Genomic DNA, 24,771 nt, shown 5'->3' with positions numbered 1-24,771 from the left:
TTTTTCCTGTTATAGCAAAGCACTATTGATACAAGAATTATTTACTTTAAAAAAATAAAAAGAGGGAAAAAATGTGAATATCTAGTGAAAAACAAGAACTTGAAAAACGGAGGATGTTAGTTAATCCTTACAGTTAACTAAACATGGCCTTGGGAGAAGGAATAGACACCATAAATATGTCAGGCTGGGGCATAAAATAAGCTCAAGGAGAACCAAATGGTTAACGAGACTAAACAGAAAATCACAATCCACTCTCGATTAAAGAAAGCTCCATGCTAACAAAGCCGTCTTCCCACTGGATATGCATGTGAAAAAAAAAGGATGCTGTACCTTTAAATGGAGACGAGGCTGTAGGAACCGGTGAGAATGAAGTGTGACTAAACTTAATTGTAAACAATTCTTCAAAGTGTATAAAGTGTTTTACCACGTGTTAAGGTGTACGCTAGCTTTGTGGATAACTACCTAGCACCCACCTCTGTGCAGACATGCATTAAACAAGTATCTGGACTTGGCTCTTGCACACCAAGCGAAGAACACAGGTTTGGGATAACGCTATGAAGAGGGGGCAAGGATTCTAAAATGGACAAGTAGTTCGGTTTATTTCTGAGTAAGTGCTCAGAAACGTGCTGTTCCATTGTTGGATAGACAAAATCTTGCCTATATATTTGGTTACTTTAGCAGTTTATAATTTTGTTTTTTCAAATTCCTGAATGAACAAGTAAATCAATCTACATGCAAAATTGTTCTGTCAAATCATATTTGTCTGGCTTTTCTGCCACAGCCTTGAAGAAGATCCTAGAGGTATAATATGTGAAGTCGCAATTTGTCCTTTAATCATAAGATAGTTTTTCCCTGGTTAGTACTGAAAAGATTTTTTGATATAATTGCAGTAGAGACCTGTGTCCCTTTCTGAAGGGTGTAGTGCAGAGTTTTAATGTGCAAGTTGTATGACTTCTTAAAATAAGGATTATAGTATTACAAATGATAAACAGCTATGAGACTTAAGAGCAAATCCTTATCAGCTAACCTTCTGGTGCTAACTTATAAAACTGATTTCTAACGTCTTCATTAATTTCAGGCTCACAGAACATTGCAGACTTTAGCAAATATGGAGACACGGTATTTTGCAAAGAAGAAAACACTTCTTGGCTTGAGCAAATTAGCTGCACTGGCGTCTGACTTCTCGGAAGACATACTTCAAGAAAAAATAGAAGGTTAGAAATAAAACCAGAGCAAAGTGAAGAGTAGACTAATGAAGTTATTGGATTAGAATCACGTTAATTTTGCAGATTGATAATCGAGGGCTCTAACTCAGTGTGGTAAGGATGAATGGACTGGTGATCATGCTCATTGCAGGAAGGATAAGTAAGACAGAATGAGGCAGTAACCTCAGTATTCGGTTTCACCTCCGAGTTAGGCCTATGAGCATGGGAAATGTGTACCGTTTCACTTGTTCTAATAACACACAAAATACTGGTGTAAATAACAAGCTGCACAGTATCTTGAGAAGTCATTAGTTCTGAAGTGGCTGAAACTTGTGAACCATTCACAGTGAATGTGTTTTCATGACGCTCCATTTTGTATTTCCAGATGCAAGGTAAAAATTATTTAATTTCTTAAAGCCTGTTCATTGAATGGCTCTCAATTTGGAATTCTTCTCAAATCCTGAGACTCTTAGGCTATACAAGGCAATCCAGTGACTGTGTTGTATTGTAATAATGTACCTGGAAATACATACATTTGTGATCAAGCAGCGCTTTCTCAGCACCTTACTCTTTCTGTATCTGGAAAGGTTACAGTGACAGTGTTTCATTATACTCGTAACTGAAAGGATGCTAACAGGAAAACCAGGAATACCTGTTCTGCTTCATTATCAAATGCAAAGATTCCACTGCTCTGCCATTCCTTTCACTTTGGAAAATACCCTGTTCCCGATGCTGTTTGTGCAGCACACGGTGCTGTGAGTTATCGTTAAGCTGATACTGGCCGCCAGGGGAAGTGTGGAAACACTACTCGAGGTTACTACTCAAGCTTGCTTCTGTTTATCTGCATCTTTATCCATGTATATGACATACAGTTCTTAAAAAAAGAATCCTGAAGGCCCGGGGATAATTATGATAACTAAGTAGCCTTTACAAATTCGTTTTAGCTTGTAATAATACTACATTATCTGCCTTTTAAATTATAGACCTTTTAATGAAATCTTAAATTTTAAATTTGTTTTTCTTACTGCTCTGGAAAAAAACCAACAAACCTATGTTGATGTGAAGACTCTCATCTTTAAATAGGAAAACCGTAGAAAACTGAGGAAACCAAAGCTGTATTTCAGTAGACTAATGGACTCTTAAAATTTGGTCTGGACTTTACTCTGCTACACATTTTTATATGATACAGCTTTTAAAATTTACACTCTTCGTGTATCAGTTTCCTATTGATAAAGAAAATAATTATTTTTGCCACATTTTGCTTATTCATTTAAACTGATAAAATGCTCCTTAAAATTAGTTTCCTTTTTCTACCATGCGATGGAACTGGGCAGGAAGGGCAGGGTTCACAGTACGGCTGAAACTATTCCATTTTGATTGTTTCAGCCTAATAAGTTTCTGACCCTGAGGCAGATCATACTGGAAAATAAAACAATCAAAAAATGAGTAATTCATGAGGTGGAGCACATCCATGGCACAGGTCTTCAGCCAAAAGGTAGCTCCTAAAAATTGCAGACAGCTTACTGTCCTGCACAGTGCAAAAGCTTCCCTCCAATCCTATGTATTCATTTTGTGGGTTTGAGGAAATAAAGAAGAGTTACCAGTCTGCATTATGCTGGGAACCTGAGTGGAAAGTAAGAACTAGGTCACCAGGATGACAACATTGAAGTGGACGTATTTCTGTGCTTCAGGAACATAGAGATGAGTGTCCAAATAAATGCTTCGTAACAAATACTTGTAGACCTGAGTAATATTGTGACTTGCCAGTTATTACTGTGCCATAGAATTTATTATTACATTTTAGTAACGTGACATATTCATTTCCTTAAATACAGAAATAGCAGAACAGGAACGCTTTCTGTTGCATCAGGAGACCCTTCCTGAACAGTTACTGGCAGAGAAACAGTTGAACCTCAATGATATGCCAGTGTTGTCTGTATCTCAGCTCATTGATGTAAGTATTTCATGTTTACTTGGTTACACAGGTAAAGTTCCAGTATGTTTTCTGCCTCTGTGTGATCAAATAAAGGAGAAGATCCCAGCAGTCTTTATCCCTTATATGGCTTGCTAAGCACCCAAAGATCAGATACATGATTTGGTTTATCTTTGCTTAGTTTACGCCCGCACCAAACTTCAGAATGCTGGTTTTAGTTCAAATTTCTTCTTGTTGAATGTGTGCTTTAGAGTGCTGCTAGAAGAAAAAACAAATCAAATCAGTTTCAGAAGTTGATTTACTGGTCTAAGCCAGTTTTTGGATATGAGACAATTTTTACCTTCTGTTACATTCTCAGTGGGGCAGAACTTAAAAGGCAGAAGGAACAAAGAAATCCACCTTAGTGGAGAAAGATGCTGCAATGTATAGAAGGAAGGGGCTTCTGCAGGAAAAGGTTTTTGTTCACCTGTTGCAAAGAGGCACCCAAAGTCTTTCTACTTTCTTTTTTTCTTTTTCAAAACCAAACAAAACCCCAACCCATAGAGAAACAAAACCATGAACTGCTCCAGTACTGGGATTGCTACTAACTCTGACTCCTTTTCCCACACCCATTTCTGGTGGTAGCCAGGAACCAGTAGCCTTATGGTTTCTGCCTGTTGTCAGCATATTTTTACCATCCAGTGACACACACAAAAAATACACCATTAGTAACAACAACACCTTGTAAAACGAATGGGGCCCTTTCTGGGTGTCAGTTTTGGAACTCCTTACTTTTCTGTAATCCTGTGGAAAATCAAAAGCTGATAGCATGCTTGTTTACATTCTTCTCATTTTCTTAGAACAATGCTAATAGCAGATTCTGAAGTTATTACCTGTATCTTTTAAGTGACTCTATGTGTGTGATAGAGAAGGGTAAGAAGTGTCACTCATGACTTGGCAAGTGCTGGTATCGTGACAGTTTTCCTTCTGAGTTCTCTCTATCGTCAAACCAATGTTCGTATTTGCTGCTCGTGATGTGAGAATGAAATTTGAAAAGCGTCAATAAAAGGAGCATTAATGTTGATTTTCCTTTGAAGTACTAATTTAGAATTTTGTTGCAGAGGGGGGATGAAAGAGCGATAGCAAACTTGTACTGCCTTTTACCTTTTAAAACCAACGTGTGCTTAACTACTGCTTTGAGCTTAATTACCGAAATAATTCCTAGAGCTTATTTGTGGAGCTGAGCTCTGGCTACAATAGTCCAGGAATGTTACAGCCTTAAATGGCATTTAAATTTGAAACCTAGCAGCCTTATATCCAGTATCATTTGTCCACGGACCATTGTCATGTAGGTGGAATGCTGCTTTAAAACCTTAAGTATATTCATTACTATAAAAATACTTGCAGTTGAATCAAGACATATTTTCGTGAGAAGGTCATGTAAGTGGAAAATACATGGTGGTCTTCCCACAATGAGTTGTCCTTGATATCAGTTACATTAGTTTGTAGGCTAAAAATAATTCTCTACGTTATTCTCTCATATCGTAGATGTACATATGTGATGAGAACAGAAGGGCCAATGAGTATGACTTCAAGAAAGCACTTGATCTTCTGGAATATATTGATGAGGTAGGAAAAGTTTTTTAAGGATTTCTAACCCAGAGTCTTATTTTTTTTATCTATTATTATTTAAGCTAGGATGGTGCATGTGGGTTAACGTATTAGCTTAGTGTATGGTAATTAAAAAAAACCCTGATGTGTTTTCTTCAGTTTGTTTTTAATTCACTGGAGACTTCATGCCAAATATGGTTTAGATCATTTTAAAAAAATGACACTCCTCATCTTCACTTCCCATTTATAGTCTATAGTTTCTTTTTTAGAGCCTTGCCTTCCTTACAGGCTTTCTCCAAACAGGACAAAGATCATCTGTTTTCAGTAGTTTAGTTCTTACATCTTCCCTATTGGCAGTTTCTCTGATTGTTATGAGATAATGTGGGATAGGTGCCAGCTTTTTAACATGTAAAGAGCATTGAACCACAGATTTGCTATCTGCTTTCTCACTGCATCTTGCATGATCAAATATCTTGTCAGAGTAATTTTCCAGGAACCACAAACAGATCAACTTTTGAGGAGCATCAAACCTGAATTAACAACAGTCTTTCCTAAAAACCTGAAGTTGTATTATTTTTAGCAAAAGTATTCCTTACCAATTGAAAATGAGACCTCTTTACTGATTATCCTAGTCCCTGTAGTCTGGGTAGGGCTCCAAGTTAAAATCTTTTCTGTAGTAGTGCTTTGTAAACACCATTGTGCCATTTTGTTGGTCTTCAATAACTTTCGTTTGATAATTATAAATACATTTAAATTGTTCTTAAAATTTATTTTAAATTGGTTTTAATTGAATTTCTTGTATCAATTTTTCTTTTGAATAACTTTACTGTTGTTAACTAGTATTTTTTTGCTTTATATATGAATATGTTTGCTTGTCCTGTGTTTAGTACTGTATTACATTTTGTGTACTGAGGGGAGAGTGTTACTACTAAGAGTAGCATGTTACTCTGAGTTATTTCTCTGTAGCTTAAAAAGAAAATTCAGTGCCTTTTTTTCTAACTCGCCCCCTTCGTTTTTACAACATAGTCCAAATTACAATATTTTGCAGTAAAATAAATGAGCAAACTCATTTGGTTCTCTCAAGTTAGTTTTCCTCTTAAATTTTGTCAAGACAATTCATGAACACTGAGACAACTTTATTATTCCTTTACATCTAAATAAAATAAATACCACACTAAACCCATGAGATTTCAAAATTATTTTTTTCTCAGATATTTGAGTCTCTAACAACTTACGTAGAACATTCAGCACAAATTAGAGATGGTGGTCAAGACCAGAGTTTAAAAACTAGCTGTTCCCTAGTTTTCCCTGATTTTCTCTTGCAGAAGCAGTGTAAAGTCAAGACACATCATCTTGCTTTCAGGCTTCTAAATTCAAGTATTCATGGTTTCTGTTATCTCATACGAGGGGAATTTAAAGTAGGTGTGATGTTTCAGGATATTGAGAGGTGGAAAAAAATATATGGTCTTTTTTCTGACATTACATTTTAAAAGGGGCTCTGACACCAATTACCTCAGCGTTTCTGTGCAGCGAAGAGATTGCCCTTTCCAAGGCAAATGTGTTTCTTTGAAGAGATTTACTAATATATTCATAAAACATACAGCCTGATGTGGACCCTAATGCATGCTAGTTAGCTTGGCCACGCTGAAAAAAGAGCCTTGACTTTAGTCACCATTTAGTGTGTTAAAATAAAACTTGCTTAGAATACAGTGTTTTATAAATTCGTATTTGTTCAATTTCCTTTAAAACACCCTTTTTCAAATTGATGTAGTTGGTCTTCAGCAGTCGTGTGGTGATGTAGAAAGTCTGAGCCATGTTTTCAAATGGAAATTAATAGTCTTTGGTGTTTCAGCAGGTGTTATTTTTTTAATTTAAAAAAATAAATTAAAATTTTAACCTACCTGTCTTTTCTCCTTATGTGAATTGAAGGAAGAGGAAGTGGATGTAAATGATCTTAAACTTAAAATTCTCTGTAAGGCTCTCCAGAGAGATGGGTAAGTCCAATATGAATATAAATTACTGAGAGTATTTGTGACATAGCTTTTCCAGTATTACATTTTAGTATACTATTCTCTAGCTCACTGAAAAGGTTGAATTTCGCAGTATAAGGTTAGTAAAGTATAAAGTATCTGTCCAGAATATGCCTTTTTATTTATAAAGTGAAACTCCAGCCAAAAAAATCGGTATTACTTTGTTGGCTTAGCTCACTGGCCACCTACTGTGCATTCTCAGCACCTGAGACAGAAATGTACCCATGCGGCTCTCATTCTTGAACTCTTTGCTAAGGTAAAAGAAATGACTGATGCCAAAACTTTTTTTTTCTTTCCTTTGAAGCGTTTCAAATAGAAGCTTTTTAAGAGCAATGCATGCAGAGGTCACTCCAGCCAACTTTTATTTCACTTATTTTTGGCCACTGAACCACATTGACAAGTTCATGACCTTTTTGAGTTAAAGCTGCATTCTTGACTGCAAGAGATCAAATCCTTAAATACTGCTTAAGAGAGCCACTTTTACAGAATTGCAACACCAAATACAATCTGAATCCAGTTGATCTGAAGAATCTTCTCATTAAACAGTACTACTTTTCTCTCCCAGGTCACATAACTCAAATGGCATATACTCCTTTTCCTTTCTAATTTTCAGAAGTTATCCAGCTTTTCTAGCTCCCATGTATGTTCCAAGAGGACCTAAGGAAGAAAAGAGGAAAGAATACATTCCAAATGCACTGTGCCGTTTGTGATTTAAAAAGGAAGTAGGCAGCGTTTGGATTCATGCTTATGCATAGGATAGATTCCAAAGGGCAGTGGTCTGCAGAAAATAAATTCCTAGTTGCATGACTAATAAGTTATTGTCACATATGATGCAAATAATATGCAGAAACAGGTTCACACTATTCCAAGTGTTTTCTTCCCTGCCTATTATTTTCAAGACGGAAGAATCCACAATTCCTACATAGGACTAGTCCAGTGATTGGTTTATGACCTGCCTACCCTGGGCCAAGAACAGAGTTCTGGACATAATACTTAAACCATTCAATTCGTATGTAATGCTGACAAGATTTTGCCCACTCCTGCTAGCTAACCAGATGCCATTTGAGATCACTTTACTGAATAGTGCGTTTAGAAAACCTGATGTCCCTGTTGAGTTTCCAGTCCAGCAAGGCTCACAAAGAGGTTGATTACTATTTCAAAAAGAGGTAGTGTTAACTTTCATCTGTGTGCAAAAATATGCATTTGATGTGTTACAGTACCTACTTTTAAGGAAGGTGACTGTTTTCTGGCTCAATAGCTACAGATGGTGGAAAGGTTTTCGGGTAGAATGGAGAGCCTTGCTGGGCGTGCTCCTGATGTTCTGGTAGGGTTCTCACTGTCTTCCTCTGTGCTCAAGAGGAGGAAATCCCTCTACCCCCTTCCTTCACATTCTTCCCAGTAGAATTAAAGATGAAATCCTAGACGTTTGGGCGTTTGTGTGACATCCAGGGCTTCAGTGAAGTACAGAGGATTTGTCAGTACTATCTTCTGGGAGCCTGGTCCAGATCTGTTGCATTGGCCCGAGGAGGTGCACGTTAGTTTAGGGAGTGGTAGGAGAACTGGGTTTTGTCTGGCCATTTAACATACGGAACAGGAAATTTTAACAACTGAAAGGTTAGAACCACAGCAAAACAAATTAGGTTGGTGTTGACTTAAAACTGCTACATATAAAGCCCTGCAAAGATGATAAATTGTCATTTTAAATAATCTTTCTCTAAGAAAAACCTGTTTGGATTTTTTTTATCGCAGATGAGACTTGCATTCACGAGTCTTCGCCTTCAGGTTGTCTCATTTGTGATGAAACGTGTATTTGTTTTGTACCTGTGTGTGCTGTTACAGGCCAGCAACTTAAATTCTACAGTTTCTTCCTCCTTCTTCTGTTTCTTGGTGTTTGCTTTTTTGTTTTGTTTCATTTTTTTCATATGTTAGAAAATCACTGCTCTTGCTTCATTCTACCAAAAAATAAATCTATAGTTTCATCATCTCAATTGTAAAATATAATTACTGAGAATAGGTAGGTCTTGTCTTGATAAATAATATTTTTTATTTTATCAAAGACATAATTTTTCTTTTACAGTTTAGAAGACAGGAAGCATTTCTGTTGTCCTTCTAAGTAGACTACGTTACAGTAGTGTAATTTATTACAGTTTTACTCGGCATAAATAATAACTAACAGAAGATAGAAAAAAATCCGTTTGCTTTGAGCTATAGCCGATCAGATAACACTTCTGTGTGAACATGTATTAGCCACTTCTGATAACTTATGAAATTATTCTGCTTATTGTTTCTTGTTAATTTTCATTTCATCTGTGCAATTCTTTCCACAAATTATTCTTTCGTTTGCAGATGGTCCGGTTCAGAGGGTAAAGATGATCCAATTGAAGCATCTAAAGACAGTATATTTGTGAAAATACTACAAAAACTATTGAAAGAAGGTAAAGTGAACTTAAATATTATTGAACTTCTTGAAATGTTTAGTTGTTTCAAAACTTGCTTAAGATGAACACTAACATGTAAGAAGTAGTGTTCATAAATTCTCAGAGTAATAAAAACTTCCATATGCATTCCACTAGATAATTACAATCATATGGAGCTAATTCTATCTCTGTAAAATGTAGGGGGGGTGAGATGAGCAGATTTCTTGGTTATAATCTTAGTACCCTCAGATTACTTGCTCAGTAGGGCAGCCATCAGATTTTTAGCAGTTTCTTACTGTAAAGTATGTCTTGTGGAGTTAAATACTTACATCTTCTGTAAGATTCAGGATTAATAACTAATTGACTGTCACTCAGAGGAGCTTAATCTATTTTAGCTTAAACTGTTTTTTGCTTTTGTCTTCCCACTCCAAAAGCAAAAATACAATCACACACACAGAGGGTTAAAACTGACCATGGGAAGTTATGGCCATCGAAGTTACAGCTGGAGGGGGGAGGGAGAGGAGGGAAACAATTTAGAGTCAAAGTCCATTTTAAATATTACTGCATCTGAACGTTTTCCAGAACAGAGAAGGCTCCACGTCAAAAATACAGAAGTTATGTTCTTCAGAACAGTTCTGGTTTTCTGTGTTCAGTCCTGTCAATTTCTTTCCTTTTGTAAGACTCTCACACCGGAGACTGAAATGTTGTGACTGATCATAGAAGTATTTATCAGATGACTGATCTTACTTTTAACATTTCACCAAGAAAAAAGAAAAAGTAAATACTTGAATTTTAGGCTTAAGGATTTTACGTTTAATCATGAATTCAAGAAGCAGCCCTGTTTGGGTAGGACTATTTTTTTTAACTCAGTTTTACAGGCTACTTAAGCGTTATTGCATGTCTTGATGTATATAGTAATATTAGATCTTCTCAATTCAAAAGAGTAATTTAACTCTGAGGCAGGTACAGATGTTTACTTAAAAATTATCTTAACTGCTAATGCAAAGTACTTTTATCAGTGCTGTAATAAAAGGTTTTGTGTTGCAGGAGTTCAGTTAAGTGAATATTTACCAGAGGTGAAGGACTTGCTGCAAGCAGATGAACTTGGCAACTTGAGAACTAGTGCTTACTTCGAATTTGTGTTAAAGGCAAACTATGAACTCTACGTTCAGGGACAAGTATGATTCTCTCTATTTTTTTAAAATATTTTTTCTAAAGACCTGTTAAATTAATGGATACTTTTTTATGTTCTGTTTGTTTTTTTGCTAAAACTTTGTAATAAAATCAATATGAGTAATATACTTGGTTTTAAATTTATAGACATTGGCGCTTTAGTCAGGAGAGGCAGAGTTGTGTTTTCGGGCAAAAGAAGAATAAAGTTTTCATTTTCTGTGCCTTTCATAAACTTGTGGTTTCATTTTATATCTTCATCAGTATGAGTCCTGCCTGAGGCTCAAAGATACACAGACACACAGGGTGAAATGTGGGACCCACTGCAGAAGGTGGGGAAACTTTTGTTCTCACTTTGTTGGGGATGTGACTTCAATTCAGAAACATAGTGAAAACATTAATGCTGGGAGACTATGTAGCTTACCCAAGAAACAAATAATTATTCTGTAAGATAACCCTACTCTCTCTTTTTACAACACTTTTTGCTGTAGAAACTAGGTAATTTCAATTTTTGCTTTAAAGATTACTGGCACAAACTGGCTTCTCAGTCGTCACTTAGCATTTCTGTGACAGAAAGGAATAAAGCACAGTTCTCAGAGTCTTCTGGTCCAGTAAATATACCATTCTTTCAGTTTATGTCTGTAAGATTAAACTTTTTAAAAATGTGTTAATATTTTATCTAACTTTCATTTAAGCTATATCCTGATTTCTAGAATACATGTAAAAATGAGATTAACAGCTCACCATGCCGTCATTCACAGCAACTGCTTGAACCTAGGCTCAGAAGAAACCTAGAAAGCAGTTATGAAAGTGTGGGAGGTCCAGCATGATCTTCCTTATGCGTTGACTTGTTCTCTACTGGTTGATGCTAAATTTTCTTCTTTTTTTTTAAAAAAAAAAACTGCCCCAGTTAGTTGCCTCTGACACAGGAATAAAAAAAATCCATTTAACTTTTCAATTTTAATTATTCTGACTGGCAGCAGATTTTCATCTTTAAATAAAAGTTACTTCAATCTGATGTGTTTCACCTTTCTTTTGCAAGTAGCTCGGCAGCCAGAGTGAATGCAGAGCAACTTGCATGCCCTTATGTTTTACTTGTCTGGCTCCATGCCTGCTGCTACAACTTGATCCAACAGCTGAGAAGGTCAGAAGTTAAATTGGTTGAAGAGAATCCAGTTTCTAGTTTTAAAAGCACAACTCCCCTTCCGTGGCTTCCCCTCCTCTCTGTACTAATACAGTAAGCTGGGCTGAGAGTCTGAACATGTTTGGAAGAATAGATTTATCTAGAGAGGTTCTAACTAATATGGAAAAGAAATGCACTAGCAGTCATCTTCTAAGATTGTTTGAAGAAGCGAACTTTGCTCTTCTGCAGCCTTGCATGGCTGAGAGACAAAGGAGCGGGTATGACTCCCAGCTGCAGCTTCAAAGGAGTGGGTCATTTAATGCCTTAGAAGAATTCCCCGTGCTTGCTTAAATGTCACTTTAAAGGTGATTTCACATCATTGATAAACTCGGTGTTTTAGGAGGAAGGGAATAATCAAACAAATGATTGCCACCCCCTGCTGAAATGTGTTCTACCTGAACTTTTACTGGACTGTTAAATCTTGCTTGAAATCTCTTTTAATTGACTGTCATCCACCATAAAACACTGCAGGGATATCTCATATCTTCCCAGACTGTCTACTGTATTCTGTCAGGAGCAGCAGGGTGAGCCCCAGAAAGCTTGCTCCAGAAGCAGGCGTTCCTGTTCATCTTTCGCTATCCATCTGTTCCAAGGCGCCTGGCTTCCCCACTGGGATGGGTTTAGTCCAGTTGGTGCAAAAGCGTTCTCCAGGGTCTCGGGAAACTTATTAGCCATGTAGGCTTCACAACTAATGTTTATTCCGCTGCTGGGTTGAGAGGTGTTTGGCATTTGTGCAACAGCTTTCCATTTGACTATTGCCAAAACAGAAGGCTATGGGCAAGGAGATCAGTTAAATAAAGCCTCGTTAAAATAACTTCCACGTCTAAACTGAAGTTTAATGGTCTTGTATAAGGAACGTTGAGCTGGTTCGCTATTCTGTTGGAAAGCTTCAAGAGGCTGGGATCTGGGGCTCTTTCTCTTCTCTGCCCTCCATTTCATTATGTAATAAGCTGTTCTGGTGCAGAACTCCTGTCTCAGATTACTGTATGGGGAAGATGCCTTCGTTTACCACTGCACATCAAAGGTCATGCCAGAGCTCTAGGTTGTTTCCAAGCATAATAAATACAAACTTGGGACAGAGAGATTCCTGTTTTGGTTAAAATGGCTTAAGGAGTATGGGTAACTCCTTTTGAGTAAGGAAGTATATGTTGCTTCTTAAATAGTTTTCTCAGAAACAGAAAATACACGGTACAGAATGTCCACGCTTCTATCTTCTGTTGTCACCAGAGCAGCAGGAAAGCTTGTCTGTTGTCATTTGTGATCAATTTCAGAAGCTACACATTGTGGATAGTGATCTTCTTTGTGCCCAGCTCTGTTCTGGAAACTAACTTCAAACGTTTTCTGACTTGGCACCAAAGCCAAATTTACTTAGAGTCCAGTTAAGTATCTGACCTACCCATGGAAAATGATCTTTTATGCAGAACTGTAAGAATGTTAACACTGCCATTGGGCATTTTGTTGTAAACTAGATTGGGGTGGAGAGAAAATTAAGGGAAACAGAAGGGATGAAGTGGGGTTTATGCTTGCATCGGGTTTCATTGTAGGATTAAGAATGTTTATCTTTCAGTGACGTTGGGCTTTCCGTTACTTGATTTCTGATTCAACACAACTGACTGTATTTTGGAAACTGTGATGGAGCATTACAGTTCTGTAAATAGATTCAATGGCCGTGATGCCTTTAAGTGCTTTCAGGCTTCCGATTTTTGTACTACCAGTTGTCGATGACAGAACTGAAGAATAACATGACAAGTTGCAGAGCAGTATGAGAGAATAGCATGTTTTATCCCTCGCGTACTTCAATACAATAACTTGACAAGAACTGAAAATCTATAGGAGAATGAAATAGAGCGCTGCCAGAGGTAAAGAGAAATGCTGCCAAGCTGGAAGATGCAGAAATCAAATGAAGGAGGAGAAAAGCCTGCTTCTCTGTTGACCCGTCTGCTCTGCCTTGCAGCAGAGGAAATCAGCTGCAGAAATGCCTTCACTTGCGGGAGACTCCTTGCAGCTTGAGTATTTCTGGCTTACTGTTTCTTCTTCCTCCTCTCCCGACTCCCTAAGTTTTAAAAGGATTTACCCTTGGGCCAGTTGTGCCCTCACAGGTCTTGAAGGTTGATTTGCGTCGGCTCATTGGCAGGGCTGCTCGTGTGACTGCGTCTTCTTTTTATCGGTAACCAGAATGTCTAACGTCTTCCAAGCGTCCCAGGTGGACCCTCTGCTTTGGTATCCATAGCTGAAGGAGACGAGCTGTTCCTCCTCCTTGCATAGCACCCTCAGCTCGTCAGAGATGCCTTGCCCATGAGCCCACACTCTGGTCGGAGAGGGTGAGCCGCAGCGATGGCTGGTGGGCTCCTGCCTCGCAGCCGCCACTTGGTGACGGCACCAGCATTCACGGCCGCGTCAGGCAGAGCTCTGGGATCAGCTGGTCACCAGGATTAACGCTTCGCCAGGCTTCGCTGCAGGCGTTTGTCTGACAGATGCTACCCCACGCATTTATTTTCCATTTGTAAACCACCGCAAAGGAAGAATGGCGCGGCTTAGCTCGGCGCGTAACGCCGTGGCTTTTGCACCCACCGTGGCACGATGTGCAGACCCGGCTCTGCCTCGTCGCTTCGCCGGCCCCCGCAGCTCCCCGTCCCCACCTCACCGGCGGGGAAGGCCCCTCCGCGGCCCCCGAAGGCCCGGCCTGCCCCGGCCTCCCCCGGCCCCCGCCGCCGCGGGCAGGGCCGCGGCCCGCTCCGCCCTCACGCCCCGGCGGGCCCGGGCCCGCTCCCCCGCCCTGCCCCGGCGGCGCCGCCGCGCCGGCCCCCACCTGCTCTGCCCTTAGCGGGCCCGGCGGTGCCGCGGGATTATTTCGGCCGCGGCGGGGGGGCCCGGCAGACGCGCCTTATACGGCCGGGCCCGGCTCACCTGGGCCGCCGCCAGCAGCGCCTTCTTTGGGCAGCGCCGGGCCGGGGCCGCGCCGGGCCCGACGCCCAAATATGGCGACGGCCGGGGCCGCATTCCTGGGGGCCGGCCGGGGCCGCCGCCCGCCGCGATAAAAGGCCGGCGGCCGGCGCGGCCCACGAGCTGCCCGGCGAGGAGCGGGAGGCCTCTCTGCCAGCGGCCCGACGCGCGGAGCCCGCAGCCAGCCCAGGTAAGCCCCGGCCCCGCCGCCCCCGTGTGCGGCCGCCGCCGGCCGCCAGGCTCAGCCCGCACCCTGTGCCCCGCAGACAGCCGACGCCATGTGCGACGAGGACGAGACCACCGCGCTCGTGTGCGACAACGGCTCCGGCCTGGTGAAGGCCGGCTTCGCCGGGGATGATGCCCCCAGGGCCGTGTTCCCCTCCATCGTGGGCCGCCCCCGCCACCAGGTATGGCGACGTCCCCCTCCGAGCCCCCCGCCGGGCCCCGCCACCGCCTCCCAGCCCTCGGCCTGCAGGGAGGACGCCCGGCCCGCCAGGGAGCCCCGCGCTGCCGCCCGTGGACAGGTCGCCGAGCCCCCCCCTTTCCTCCCCCACAGGGCGTCATGGTGGGTATGGGTCAGAAAGACTCCTACGTAGGAGATGAAGCCCAGAGCAAGAGAGGCATCCTGACCCTGAAGTACCCCATTGAACACGGCATCATCACAAACTGGGACGACATGGAGAAGATCTGGCACCACACCTTCTACAACGAGCTGCGCGTCGCCCCTGAGGAGCACCCCACCCTGCTCACTGAGGCCCCCCTTAACCCCAAAGCCAACCGTGAAAAGATGACCCAGATCATGTTCGAGACCTTCAACGTCCCTGCCATGTATGTGGCCATCCAGGCTGTGCTGTCCCTGTACGCCTCTGGCCGTACCACTGGTGAGTGCGAGTGTCCCGCCGGCCCCCCTTCCCCGAGCGAGGGTGCCCGGCACTGGTCCCCTACAGCTGGCAAGTGCTCAGCCCCCCCAGGGCAGGACCCTCTGTGGGCTACATCTCAGGTGGCTGCTTTTTGTTCCCTCAGGTATCGTGCTGGACTCCGGTGATGGTGTGACACACAATGTCCCCATCTATGAAGGGTACGCCCTGCCCCATGCCATCATGCGCTTGGATCTGGCCGGCCGGGACCTCACCGACTACCTGATGAAGATCTTGACTGAGCGTGGCTATTCCTTCGTCACCACAGGTAAGCACTATTCCCTCCTGTAAAACATCCCCCGTTGCTTCTAGCCCTTGCAGCTCCAGGGATGCCATAGCCTCATGTCCCGTTGCAAGTCCTGTGAGCGCTCCCTCCCTGTCGGGAGCTTGTCTGTGCTTGGGGGTACAGAGTCCTGGCGGACCTGTGGAGGAGATGCAAGCGTTCACTGTTCCTCCTTTGCAAGCACTGATGCCTTTGCTTCCCCCCAACAGCTGAGCGTGAGATTGTCCGTGACATCAAGGAGAAGCTGTGCTACGTGGCGCTGGACTTTGAGAACGAGATGGCCACCGCTGCCTCTTCCTCCTCCCTTGAAAAGAGCTACGAGCTGCCTGATGGGCAGGTCATCACCATCGGCAATGAACGTTTCCGCTGCCCAGAAACACTCTTCCAGCCTTCCTTCATTGGTGCGTGTGCCCCCTCTCCCTCTCTCCTCCCCTACCAGCTCTCCCTTTTCTCCAGAGTCCTCCTGTAGAGCTCTCACTTTGCGCTGAACTTGTGCCTGCGTTTCTCTCCTTCTCTGCCCCCAGGTATGGAGTCTGCAGGGATCCATGAGACCACCTACAACAGCATCATGAAGTGCGACATTGACATCAGGAAGGACCTGTACGCCAACAATGTCATGTCTGGGGGTACCACCATGTACCCAGGTATTGCTGACCGCATGCAAAAGGAGATCACGGCCCTGGCCCCCAGCACAATGAAGATCAAGGTAAGGCTGGACCACGAAGGACCCAGGCGCAGGAGCAGCCTTCTCTTGCCCTCCCGCAAACAGCATGCGGGTTACCTGTGCGTGCCCCCATGTGGGCCACCCACAGCGGTTGCTTGTTTCCTGATCTCTGTATTCTTGGCTTTTTCTAGATCATCGCCCCACCTGAGCGTAAGTACTCTGTCTGGATCGGTGGCTCTATCCTGGCCTCCCTGTCCACCTTCCAGCAGATGTGGATCACAAAGCAGGAATACGATGAGGCTGGCCCATCCATTGTCCACCGTAAATGCTTCTAAACATGTTTACATGATCACTTTGCCAGCCACGCTCAGGATGACAACCTTCTAGGTTGCAGGTTGCCGAGGACCTGCAACAGCCATGTAACTTTCTATTTTGTAACGATTTCTGGTTACTGTTGCTGCAAAGCTCCACGTGACACAGTGTATGTAAAGTGTACATAAATTAATTTATTTTACCTCGTTTTGTTTGTTTTTAAAACCAACGCCCTGTGGAAGGAAACAAAAAACTTCAAGAAGCATTAAATCATCAGTCATTCTGTCACACCCCTCATGTGGTTCATGTCTTCATTTGTGGGGGTTCTTCCATCACTCGCTGACGTAGCGTGTCGTCTAATGGTGAGGGCAGGGGGTGGTGGGGCTGGACCTCCCCAGGCGGGAGGAGGGCTGTGGAGGGGAGGGGACCCCAGCTACAGGAGCCAGCTCTGTGGGACTTGCTTGGGTTGCAGAGAGCCCAGCGGGGCTGAGAGCAGCCTGGTGGTGGCTGTGCCTTGCATCATGCCGCTACAAGGTGGGTGCCCGCTGCTCTGCAACGTGCTTCCCCCTAGACCCAGGGTGGGAAAGGGTTACCTGGAGTCTTGGCTTGCAAAAGATTTTATTTGGTTCCACTTGCCAAAAAAGTAGCCCTGGCATGCTTGTGCAGCTCCAAGGCATGATGGATGGAGGCATGGCTGGGGCTGAGGGCAGGTGGCATGTGCAGGTTAAATAAAGAGCTTTCCACTCCGCTTATGGGAAACCCTCCTGCCACCATGCTGTCCCTGGTGTGCCGAGGGCAGCCGGGGCCACTTCCTCACCCTGCCTGACACGTTTGCCCTTTGCAGTGGTCACACACGAGGGGCTGCCTGCAAAGGGACAACCCTCTCCTCCACCCTCCCAGGGCCAGATCCTTCACACAGGGACTCCCTGGGAACCCGAAGGAAAACCCCAGGGGCTTCCCCCTGCACGGTTGCCTAGAGGAGGCAGAGCAGGGCGGGCAGTGGGGAAGCTGCCCCTGCCTGCCTGTCTCATTTCTCTCTTACTGGGGCAGGGGGCTCTGGGGCCCCCCCTTTGCTTCTACTGTCCCCCCACCCCCACCAGGTACTTAGGTCCCTTGAGGAGCCACCCTAAAGCCTTGCTAGCCTTGGCACATCTCCCTGGGGGAGGGCACACATGCAGGAGCCGGCAGCCTTTGGAGGAGGACTCCTGGAGCAAAGGGTGCTGGCAGGAAAGCAGCGCTTGAGTTTTGGGGAGTCCCTTTGCTGTGGGAGCAGTGCTGGGTAAAAAAGATGACGATTTTCAGCTAAACTTCCAGCCCAGGAAGCTTTTTTGCTCTGCTGTGACTATGCTGAGGGTGCACTTGCTTCACATTTTGGCTGGGTTTACCTGCATTAAAGCGAGACCTGTAAGTGAGTACAATTTTTTTTAGCCCCATCCCAAAGGAAGAGCCTGCGGGAAGAGCTGGCCTGATCCTTCCCTGGTATCTGGGGGGCAGGGAGGCCTTGAGGCAGCCCTAGGAAGGAGCTCCTGAGCCAAGATCCCTCTTTGAGTGACTGGGGTTGGACCAGAAAGCAGGAACACTGTTGCTTCTTAAAAACAAAACACGAGCTTTTACTTGCTGTTTGTGCAAGTTGTTGGGTAGTGGCACGTGTTTCATCTGAATGCGGCTTCATAACGTTAAGCCCTCAGTACTTGACCCCTGATCTCAGGTTCAATTGTGGCTTAAGTGGTGTTATGAGATGGATTTTAGGACCTGCTTCTGTTATTTAATTAAAAAGCACAGATAAAAGTAAAGATAGAAAAGCAGCCTCGTGGATCAGACAACACTCACTGTGGGTACCAGCACAGATTCAGCTTTTCCACCTGCGTGATTAAAGTTAGGGTCTGAACCCACAACAGAAGGGGCTGATTTTTGGGGAAAGTGATGTTAAGCCAGACACCCCGACTCTCCAGCCTGATCAAAATCAGTGGGAGCAGGGGATGCTTGCTCCCTCTGAATGAAGACCTAGGTTTTGCAGTGCCAGACTTGGGTTCCGGACCGCTCCTGAGTGCAGCTGTGGGCAGAGGGCAGTCCTCCAGCAGCCCGGGCGTTACATGGACACTGCCTCGCACAAGGAGGCTGGTGCTGCCACTGGCATCTCGTTGTCTGCTAACAGCAGCATTTTGTCTCGTCCTGCTCTACAGCATCAGGTATTCTCGGTAGTCTTAGTGCCGATTTCATCCTGTTAAGTGTGAAAAAGTGCATTTTTACAGCTGAAAAAAATGACTGCTTTGTTGGTTTTGTTGTGCGATGAACTGAGGTGCAACAGATTTTTAAGCCTACGAAATCAAACCTATTCAGGGTTTAATTTTAAACCAAAACCTGTTTTTTAATCTGAAACCAGCCTTTTATTTGAGTTTAGGATTTTCAGCAATCGAAGACGCATATTTTTTAGAAACAGGCGAGCTGGATTTCCACATGGCTCACAAGCTCCAGCATTGGGAAGCTGTTCCAGGATATTTCACTTGTGCATAGCAGTCTGGGTTTGGTCTTCATTGTACAATGTAATTATCCTCCCTGTGCCTGTAACAGCGCTGTTGGTGGCAGGCAAGGACTGCCAGGACCAGCATCCTTTGTTTTGAGAGAGGCAAAGGAATAAATATGACCACAGAGGAGTAAAGGGAATAGACATAGGGATGCAGGACACCCATGTGCTGTGGCAGGGAGAGCGATGGCAGAATGGCTCCGGCTTGCACCGCAGCATCCTTTGGGGCTGTAGCTCACTGCTTGCTCCGCAGCCTGCATCCTCTGGGGCTGGACCAGCGCAGGACAGCCCACCGAAGCCTGGCTCCACAGCTACACCCAGTAGGCAACTCAAGGAGCTGCCCTGGATGCAAATATCACCAAGGGATAGAAAAAATGGAGAAAGAAAGCATCCTCGAGGGGACAAAAAATATGTGGGGCTGCTTAAATGAGCTCGGGAGGCACAGTCATGACTGGATTTTGGTGTCAGCTTCTTCAGGGTCTGCAGGTGCCGTCAGCAAAACTATTGAAGAAGCCAAGTAACAGGGAAAACCTGTATTCTGAGGGACGGGTTTGAGGGAGCCTCTGAGCAGAGCAAAGGGAATCCTGGAGAAGATGAGTGTAGCAGCTTACGACGTGTCCAAACCTCAGCGCAGCACCTGAGGGACCATCAGCACTCAGGTTCTCATGGAGAGGAAGGCAAAATGGCAGTTTATTGAAAGACACAGGCACTTAGATGCTAGTAGCAGAGCCAGCCCTTCGTGGGTGGTTTTCTACTTAGTTCCTACGTTTCCGTCACAACACGTGATCTTCTGCATCGCCACATCCCTATGCTACTACAGATGAGGGCACCAAAGGTACTTCATAATTTCATTTCAATAGAGATTTTGCTAACGTGATAATCTGCATTGCACAGGGAGCAGAATGTGGTCCAGCATGGGCTACCTCCCACAGAATGTCATGGCTCTGCTCCCCGTTTGGGAAAGGGAGCTGGCACCCTGACACATTTCTCCCCTTGGGCTCCAAAACCACAGAAACAAAAAGCACTTTGACTGGGTTTGGCTTTGCTGAGAGGCCCCGAACACCCCCCCCGTGCCGACACCAGTGCAGCACCACTGTGTACCTGGCTGACTGGGAATCTCCCATGGACATTTGGCCAGTAATATTTGTTCAATGTGATTTAGTAAAATGACAAAATAGAGGCCACTTGACAATTACCATTAGTTTTCACAGGAAACTCCTAAACAACAAATTCTGTGGCAACCTTTATTTTTGGAAGTGAATCAGGAAAACAAAGCCATTCAAAGCACAGCCCTTCAAAACTTCAGTGCTTTTATTTTATAGAAATAAATTTTGCTGTTTCTCTTTCATTAATCCACAGAAAAAAATTAATCAAGTGGGACATTACCTGTTAGGGTTTCTTTCTTTCTTTTTGAACCGAACAGGTATTTTACCTTAAAAAATGGTTAAAAGAGCTGCTCAGATGTATAGATTTCCATGGTGCACCTTTGGGGGCTGGAGAAAGGAGCACATGAGGGTGACTGTAGCCTGTTGATCAGCTGATGGGTAACTGCAGGCAGTGCTGGTGTGGAGGGCTCCCACGTGGACAGACGCCGGGCAAGGTGGCCAGCTTTAGCGACAGGGCCCTTCGGAGCATCCCCCGGCCTCACGCTCTTTCCTGGGAACTGCTGGCAGCTTTGGGGATCCTCTTCAGTCCCTCAGGGGGAGAACAGCCTTTGAGGGGACCAAAAGGGTCCAGCTTGAAGCCTGGGGAACCGATTGCAATTGCAGCTGGCAAAGGCTCTGTTTTTCAGTTGCTTAGGGCCTGAAAAATAAAGCAGCTTCTGATGATTGCTGTGCAGCCAGGAAAGCCGGGAGCGCTGCTGGCTCCCGCTGGGGACATGCGCTATGTGTTACGGAGATGAGCAGATGATGGAGAAACCTTTTACTGCCCAGGGGGTCTCCTCTTCCCCCTCCCCCAGGGCATCCTGTCAGCCTTGAAGCTACAGTGCCCAGTGCAGAACTGGGGCCAGCAGCGTGCAAACCTCCAGCGCTGCAGCCACCCTGGGCAACTTGTCCTCTTGTGCCTGCAGGGACCACAGCCGAACCCCATCTGGAATCAGCCGCCCAAGGCCATGCTCTGAAAATAAAGCGTGTGGTGCAGAGGCAGCTCTGGCCGCCGCTGTTCAGGGAGTGCCGCAGGCAGCCTGGGAATGAGCCTCTCGGTAACCCCACCTCGGGGACCTGCATATATATAGATCCCTGGAAGCAGCGCTCTTCCTTGGCACATCCCTCCCATCCGCAATACCCTCTAAACATGCTCTCCCTGCCCCTCCGTGCCCTCGCTACTTGGCTTCCAGCAGCTTCTCTCCCTTCCAGGGAAAACAAGGCTTTAAAGCTGAGAAACCTCACTGCTGGAGGGAAAAGGGGGAGGACTACCTTATAGAGGGGCTCCCAAATGTGCTCAGAGATGAGCAGCCTCAAGCCACTGGCTACAGGCATCAGGCCTTGACCCCAGCTCACCCAGGTGTGTGGACCTGCCTTGTTTGCCAAGGAGGTTGTGCCTCATAGCTCTGCTCGTTAGGTTGTCCTCTTTCACCAAAGCAGGAGCGCTGTGAGTAGGGGTTCAGGTCCAGGGGTGTAATGGACCTCCCTATGGATGCAGGTCTTTCCTTTTCCCAGGGGAAGAGCTGCCCCGGTGCCTGGCACACGCAGGCAGGGACAAGGGTGCTCCCACAGGCACCTCTGCTCTGGTTACGGGAGACAGTGGCCCTTCCATCTCACACCTACTGGTCCCTCAGACACAGACCTGATCTATCTGAGTGCGAACTAAAATGAGTTTACATTGCCAGTAGCGGTGGCCGGTGCTGAGCTGAGGCTGCTGGTGTTGCGTTGGCCAGGTCAGCACTGGGAAGGGGATGCCCAGAGAGCGCAGGAAGGGCTGGTCACTGGCACGGTGCAGGACCCACAGCGCTGCCAGCCGTGCTGGGGGAGCAGGCAATGACAGGACAGTCCTGCCCTTCCCAAACCTCCCTGTGGCTGCAGGGAGATGCCTGTCTGCAGAGGGAGGGGAGGGATGGGGTGGGAGGCCACACAAGTCGGGGGAGGTCTGAAGCAGATCAACCCAAAAGAAGGCAACAAGATTTCCCAGAGCAGCTGTACCTGCTTCTGTAAGAAATTTTTTTTTACTCCCTTTAGCAACCATAATCACAAAGAATGGTTACAATAACAGAGACATGAGGGTCTAAACCGGTTTGAGTGTGCTGGTGATGGACAACGCTGTCACTGGGCTATCGCTTGTGGGGTGCAGCCAAAGGGTGCAGCAGGGAGCTCTGCGTGCTCTGCACAGCACCCCATGCTGAAAATGAAGTGTGGTCCAGGTGCTGAGGCCATCCGCTTTCTTGCCATGAGTTATTCAGAGTGGTTGTGTGAGGATTGAGGCAATTTTCAAAAGGCTGTAGAACAGGCTATTTCCTCCAAAAGTTTGTTTTTTTTTTGTCCTGGAAACCTTTATCCCCCCCAAAAAAAAACCCAACAGAGAGCTACCAAAGCTCCCTAACCACAACCATTTTGAAGCAGTGATGGTGGTGCTCCTACATGATCCCAGCAGCACTGCTGCAGGTGGTATGCCGTGTCTCTGTGACTGCAGGAACTGAGCAGTTTACATTGGGAGGCTGGTTTTCTTTCCCTTTTCTCCTTTCCCATACCAACCTCATCATGGCTTTCCTCTGCGATCATGAGCAAGTCAACACTTGTGGTTCTGTTTGTTGCCAGCAAAGCAGCTTTTCTGTTTTCTGTCTCGAAGGAAGATAAGGAGGAATAGCTAATGTTCATGAAGGGGTTTGAGATGTTGTCATAGAAGGTGTTTGGGGAATGTGAAATACTTGCAATCCTAAAATTAGCTCTGAAAGTCATGCAGCCCAGTTTCCTGGTACAAATACCAGAGAAAGTCTTGAAATCTGAACCTTTTCCAGCTGTGGCCACAAGCCGGAGGCTGCAGTAGCTGCCAGCGATGCCAGAGATCTCCGGTGGTGCCTCTGGAGAGTCCATTGACTTGCTGGCAGCCCGGACCTGCAGCTTTCCCCCCAAACTGTCCACACCAGAACCCAAAACACCAGCAGCTTCTGTCCCTGCTTTAGGTGTGATGCCTCCGTGCTTGGCCTGCAAGAGCCCTGTGGGATGAGATTGTTCTTCAGACCTAACAAAAGTGGCAAATTTAGGACGACTGCAGTATTCAATCGGGTCAACTTGGAGAGAATATGAGAAATCTCTCTTGGGATAAATGTTTTAGGAAAAAACATGGCAATTGATTTCAGACCTACTACTCTGAGATTTACTCCCTCTTCCCTTTATTTTTGTTAGCCCGCTGAAGCCAGCCCGCCCCGGGCTGCGTGGTCAAGGAGTTACAACGCCCTCGTTCACGTGTGAGGGGTTAAATGCCGAACAGGTTGATAAAGATTGACCTGCTTAGGCAGGAAAATATGGCATTAAGTGGAACTTGGTGCTAAAATCCACAGTCCAAGTTAAAAAGGGTGTCATTTAATGCTTGAGGTGCTTAACCTCTGCTGACACTTTGCTTTATTTTTTCTTAGTGTCTGCTGCCTATGTTCCTGTGTGGAGAATTAACTGACGTAACTCCTGTCACATCTTGACTGGGATCCAGAAACCAGGTGTAGCTCTGCCCGGACTGGAGGTGCTTGGTGTCTCCATCAGCTGCAGCTTCCCGTGGCAAAGGCTGCAGCAGGACTCCGGGCAGCCCGGGGAGCACACCTGCTGCACGTGCATCATTGTTTAAAAATAAAAAGGGGAGAGCAAAGAATAACACGGAAAATATTGCAAGGTCAGCAGACGGCATGGGGAGGGCTCATGCCTGGGCAGGGGGGTCTGGGCAAGGACAGGATGGGAGCTGTGGACGTGGAGCTGCGACCACGTAAGGAGAAGGCATCTGGGATGATCTGCAGCGCAGGAATGGTGGAGGAGGCTCCCAGGGGTCTTGTACTGACATTACACTGAGTATTAATTTCTATTATTTCTGCAGGTCAGATTTGGCCTGTTTCAGCACTGCAGCAAAGTTTCAGCCCATTTAACCAGTCTCAGATGCCCTCTGCTGGGTTAGACCAACCCTTGATTTAATGATTTGCAAACGTGCTGGACTTGATTCATGCGAGTAATCCTCTTGCCGCTGAGAGGACAACGGATTTGGTTAGTGTTTAAGTGCTTGCATGATCAGGTCCCAGATTAAGAAACAAAGCCACAGCAATAAAAGCAATCAGATGAGGAAGCCGAAGGTAGGAAGAGGAAATCATTAATTTTATTGTTGTACATCCAGAACCTGGCATGGCTTAAGGCCATGAAATGATCAGCTGGAAGAAAAAGATTAAAAAAAAAAATTATTTTCCTGAAACGCGTAAGATGTATGCCTTTATTGCCTGTTCTGTACAGATTTTACTGCTGATTTCATAATTCCTATCTATTTTTCTCCATTTTCTATGGAAGAATCAGTCTGAATTAAGGACCAGTTGAGAAAATGAGGGTTTAGAAGAAAACTGAAAAGCAGTAAGTCCCAAGTCTAGACCACGGGTATTCTGTAGGAGTAGTGGCTTTGACAAATAAGATACATGG

The 24,771-nt window shown here is 45.0% G+C and overlaps 2 protein-coding genes across 4 annotated transcripts in view; both read left to right on the top strand.

Moving 5' to 3' along the window:
- Nucleotides 1-10,580, top strand: part of NUP133 (nucleoporin 133) — a 37,716-nt gene extending 27,136 nt beyond the window's left edge. For both annotated transcript variants that reach the window (XM_037391839.1, XM_037391840.1), the window contains exons 21-26: nt 1,079-1,214; nt 3,041-3,159; nt 4,666-4,746; nt 6,658-6,722; nt 9,105-9,193; nt 10,223-10,580. In XM_037391839.1, coding sequence (XP_037247736.1) covers nt 1,079-1,214; nt 3,041-3,159; nt 4,666-4,746; nt 6,658-6,722; nt 9,105-9,193; nt 10,223-10,359 — 627 coding nt within the window. In that variant the 3' untranslated portion in view covers nt 10,360-10,580. The remainder of the gene's footprint in view (nt 1-1,078; nt 1,215-3,040; nt 3,160-4,665; nt 4,747-6,657; nt 6,723-9,104; nt 9,194-10,222) is intronic.
- Nucleotides 10,581-14,349: 3,769 nt separating this feature from the next.
- ACTA1 (actin alpha 1, skeletal muscle) lies at nt 14,350-16,942 on the top strand. 2 transcript variants are annotated; one of them, XM_037392890.1, is made up of 7 exons: nt 14,350-14,661; nt 14,738-14,878; nt 15,028-15,352; nt 15,495-15,656; nt 15,881-16,072; nt 16,196-16,377; nt 16,527-16,935. In XM_037392890.1, exons 2-7 carry the CDS (start codon nt 14,750-14,752, stop codon nt 16,668-16,670), a joined length of 1,134 nt encoding a protein of 377 aa, XP_037248787.1. In that variant the 5' UTR covers nt 14,350-14,661; nt 14,738-14,749; the 3' UTR covers nt 16,671-16,935. The 2 variants fall into 2 exon arrangements, with proteins under 2 accessions (XP_037248787.1, XP_037248788.1); XM_037392891.1 differs by lacking the exon at nt 14,350-14,661 and having other exon boundaries at nt 14,750-14,878; nt 16,527-16,942.
- The last annotated feature ends 7,829 nt before the right edge of the window (nt 16,943-24,771 follow it).

The sequence above is a fragment of the Falco rusticolus genome, chromosome 6 (assembly GCF_015220075.1).
Source record: "Falco rusticolus isolate bFalRus1 chromosome 6, bFalRus1.pri, whole genome shotgun sequence".
In the NCBI taxonomy this organism is placed as follows: domain Eukaryota; kingdom Metazoa; phylum Chordata; class Aves; order Falconiformes; family Falconidae; genus Falco; species Falco rusticolus.
The sequence above is the reverse complement of the archived record's forward strand: the minus strand, read 5'-3'. Positions and strand labels throughout refer to the sequence as shown.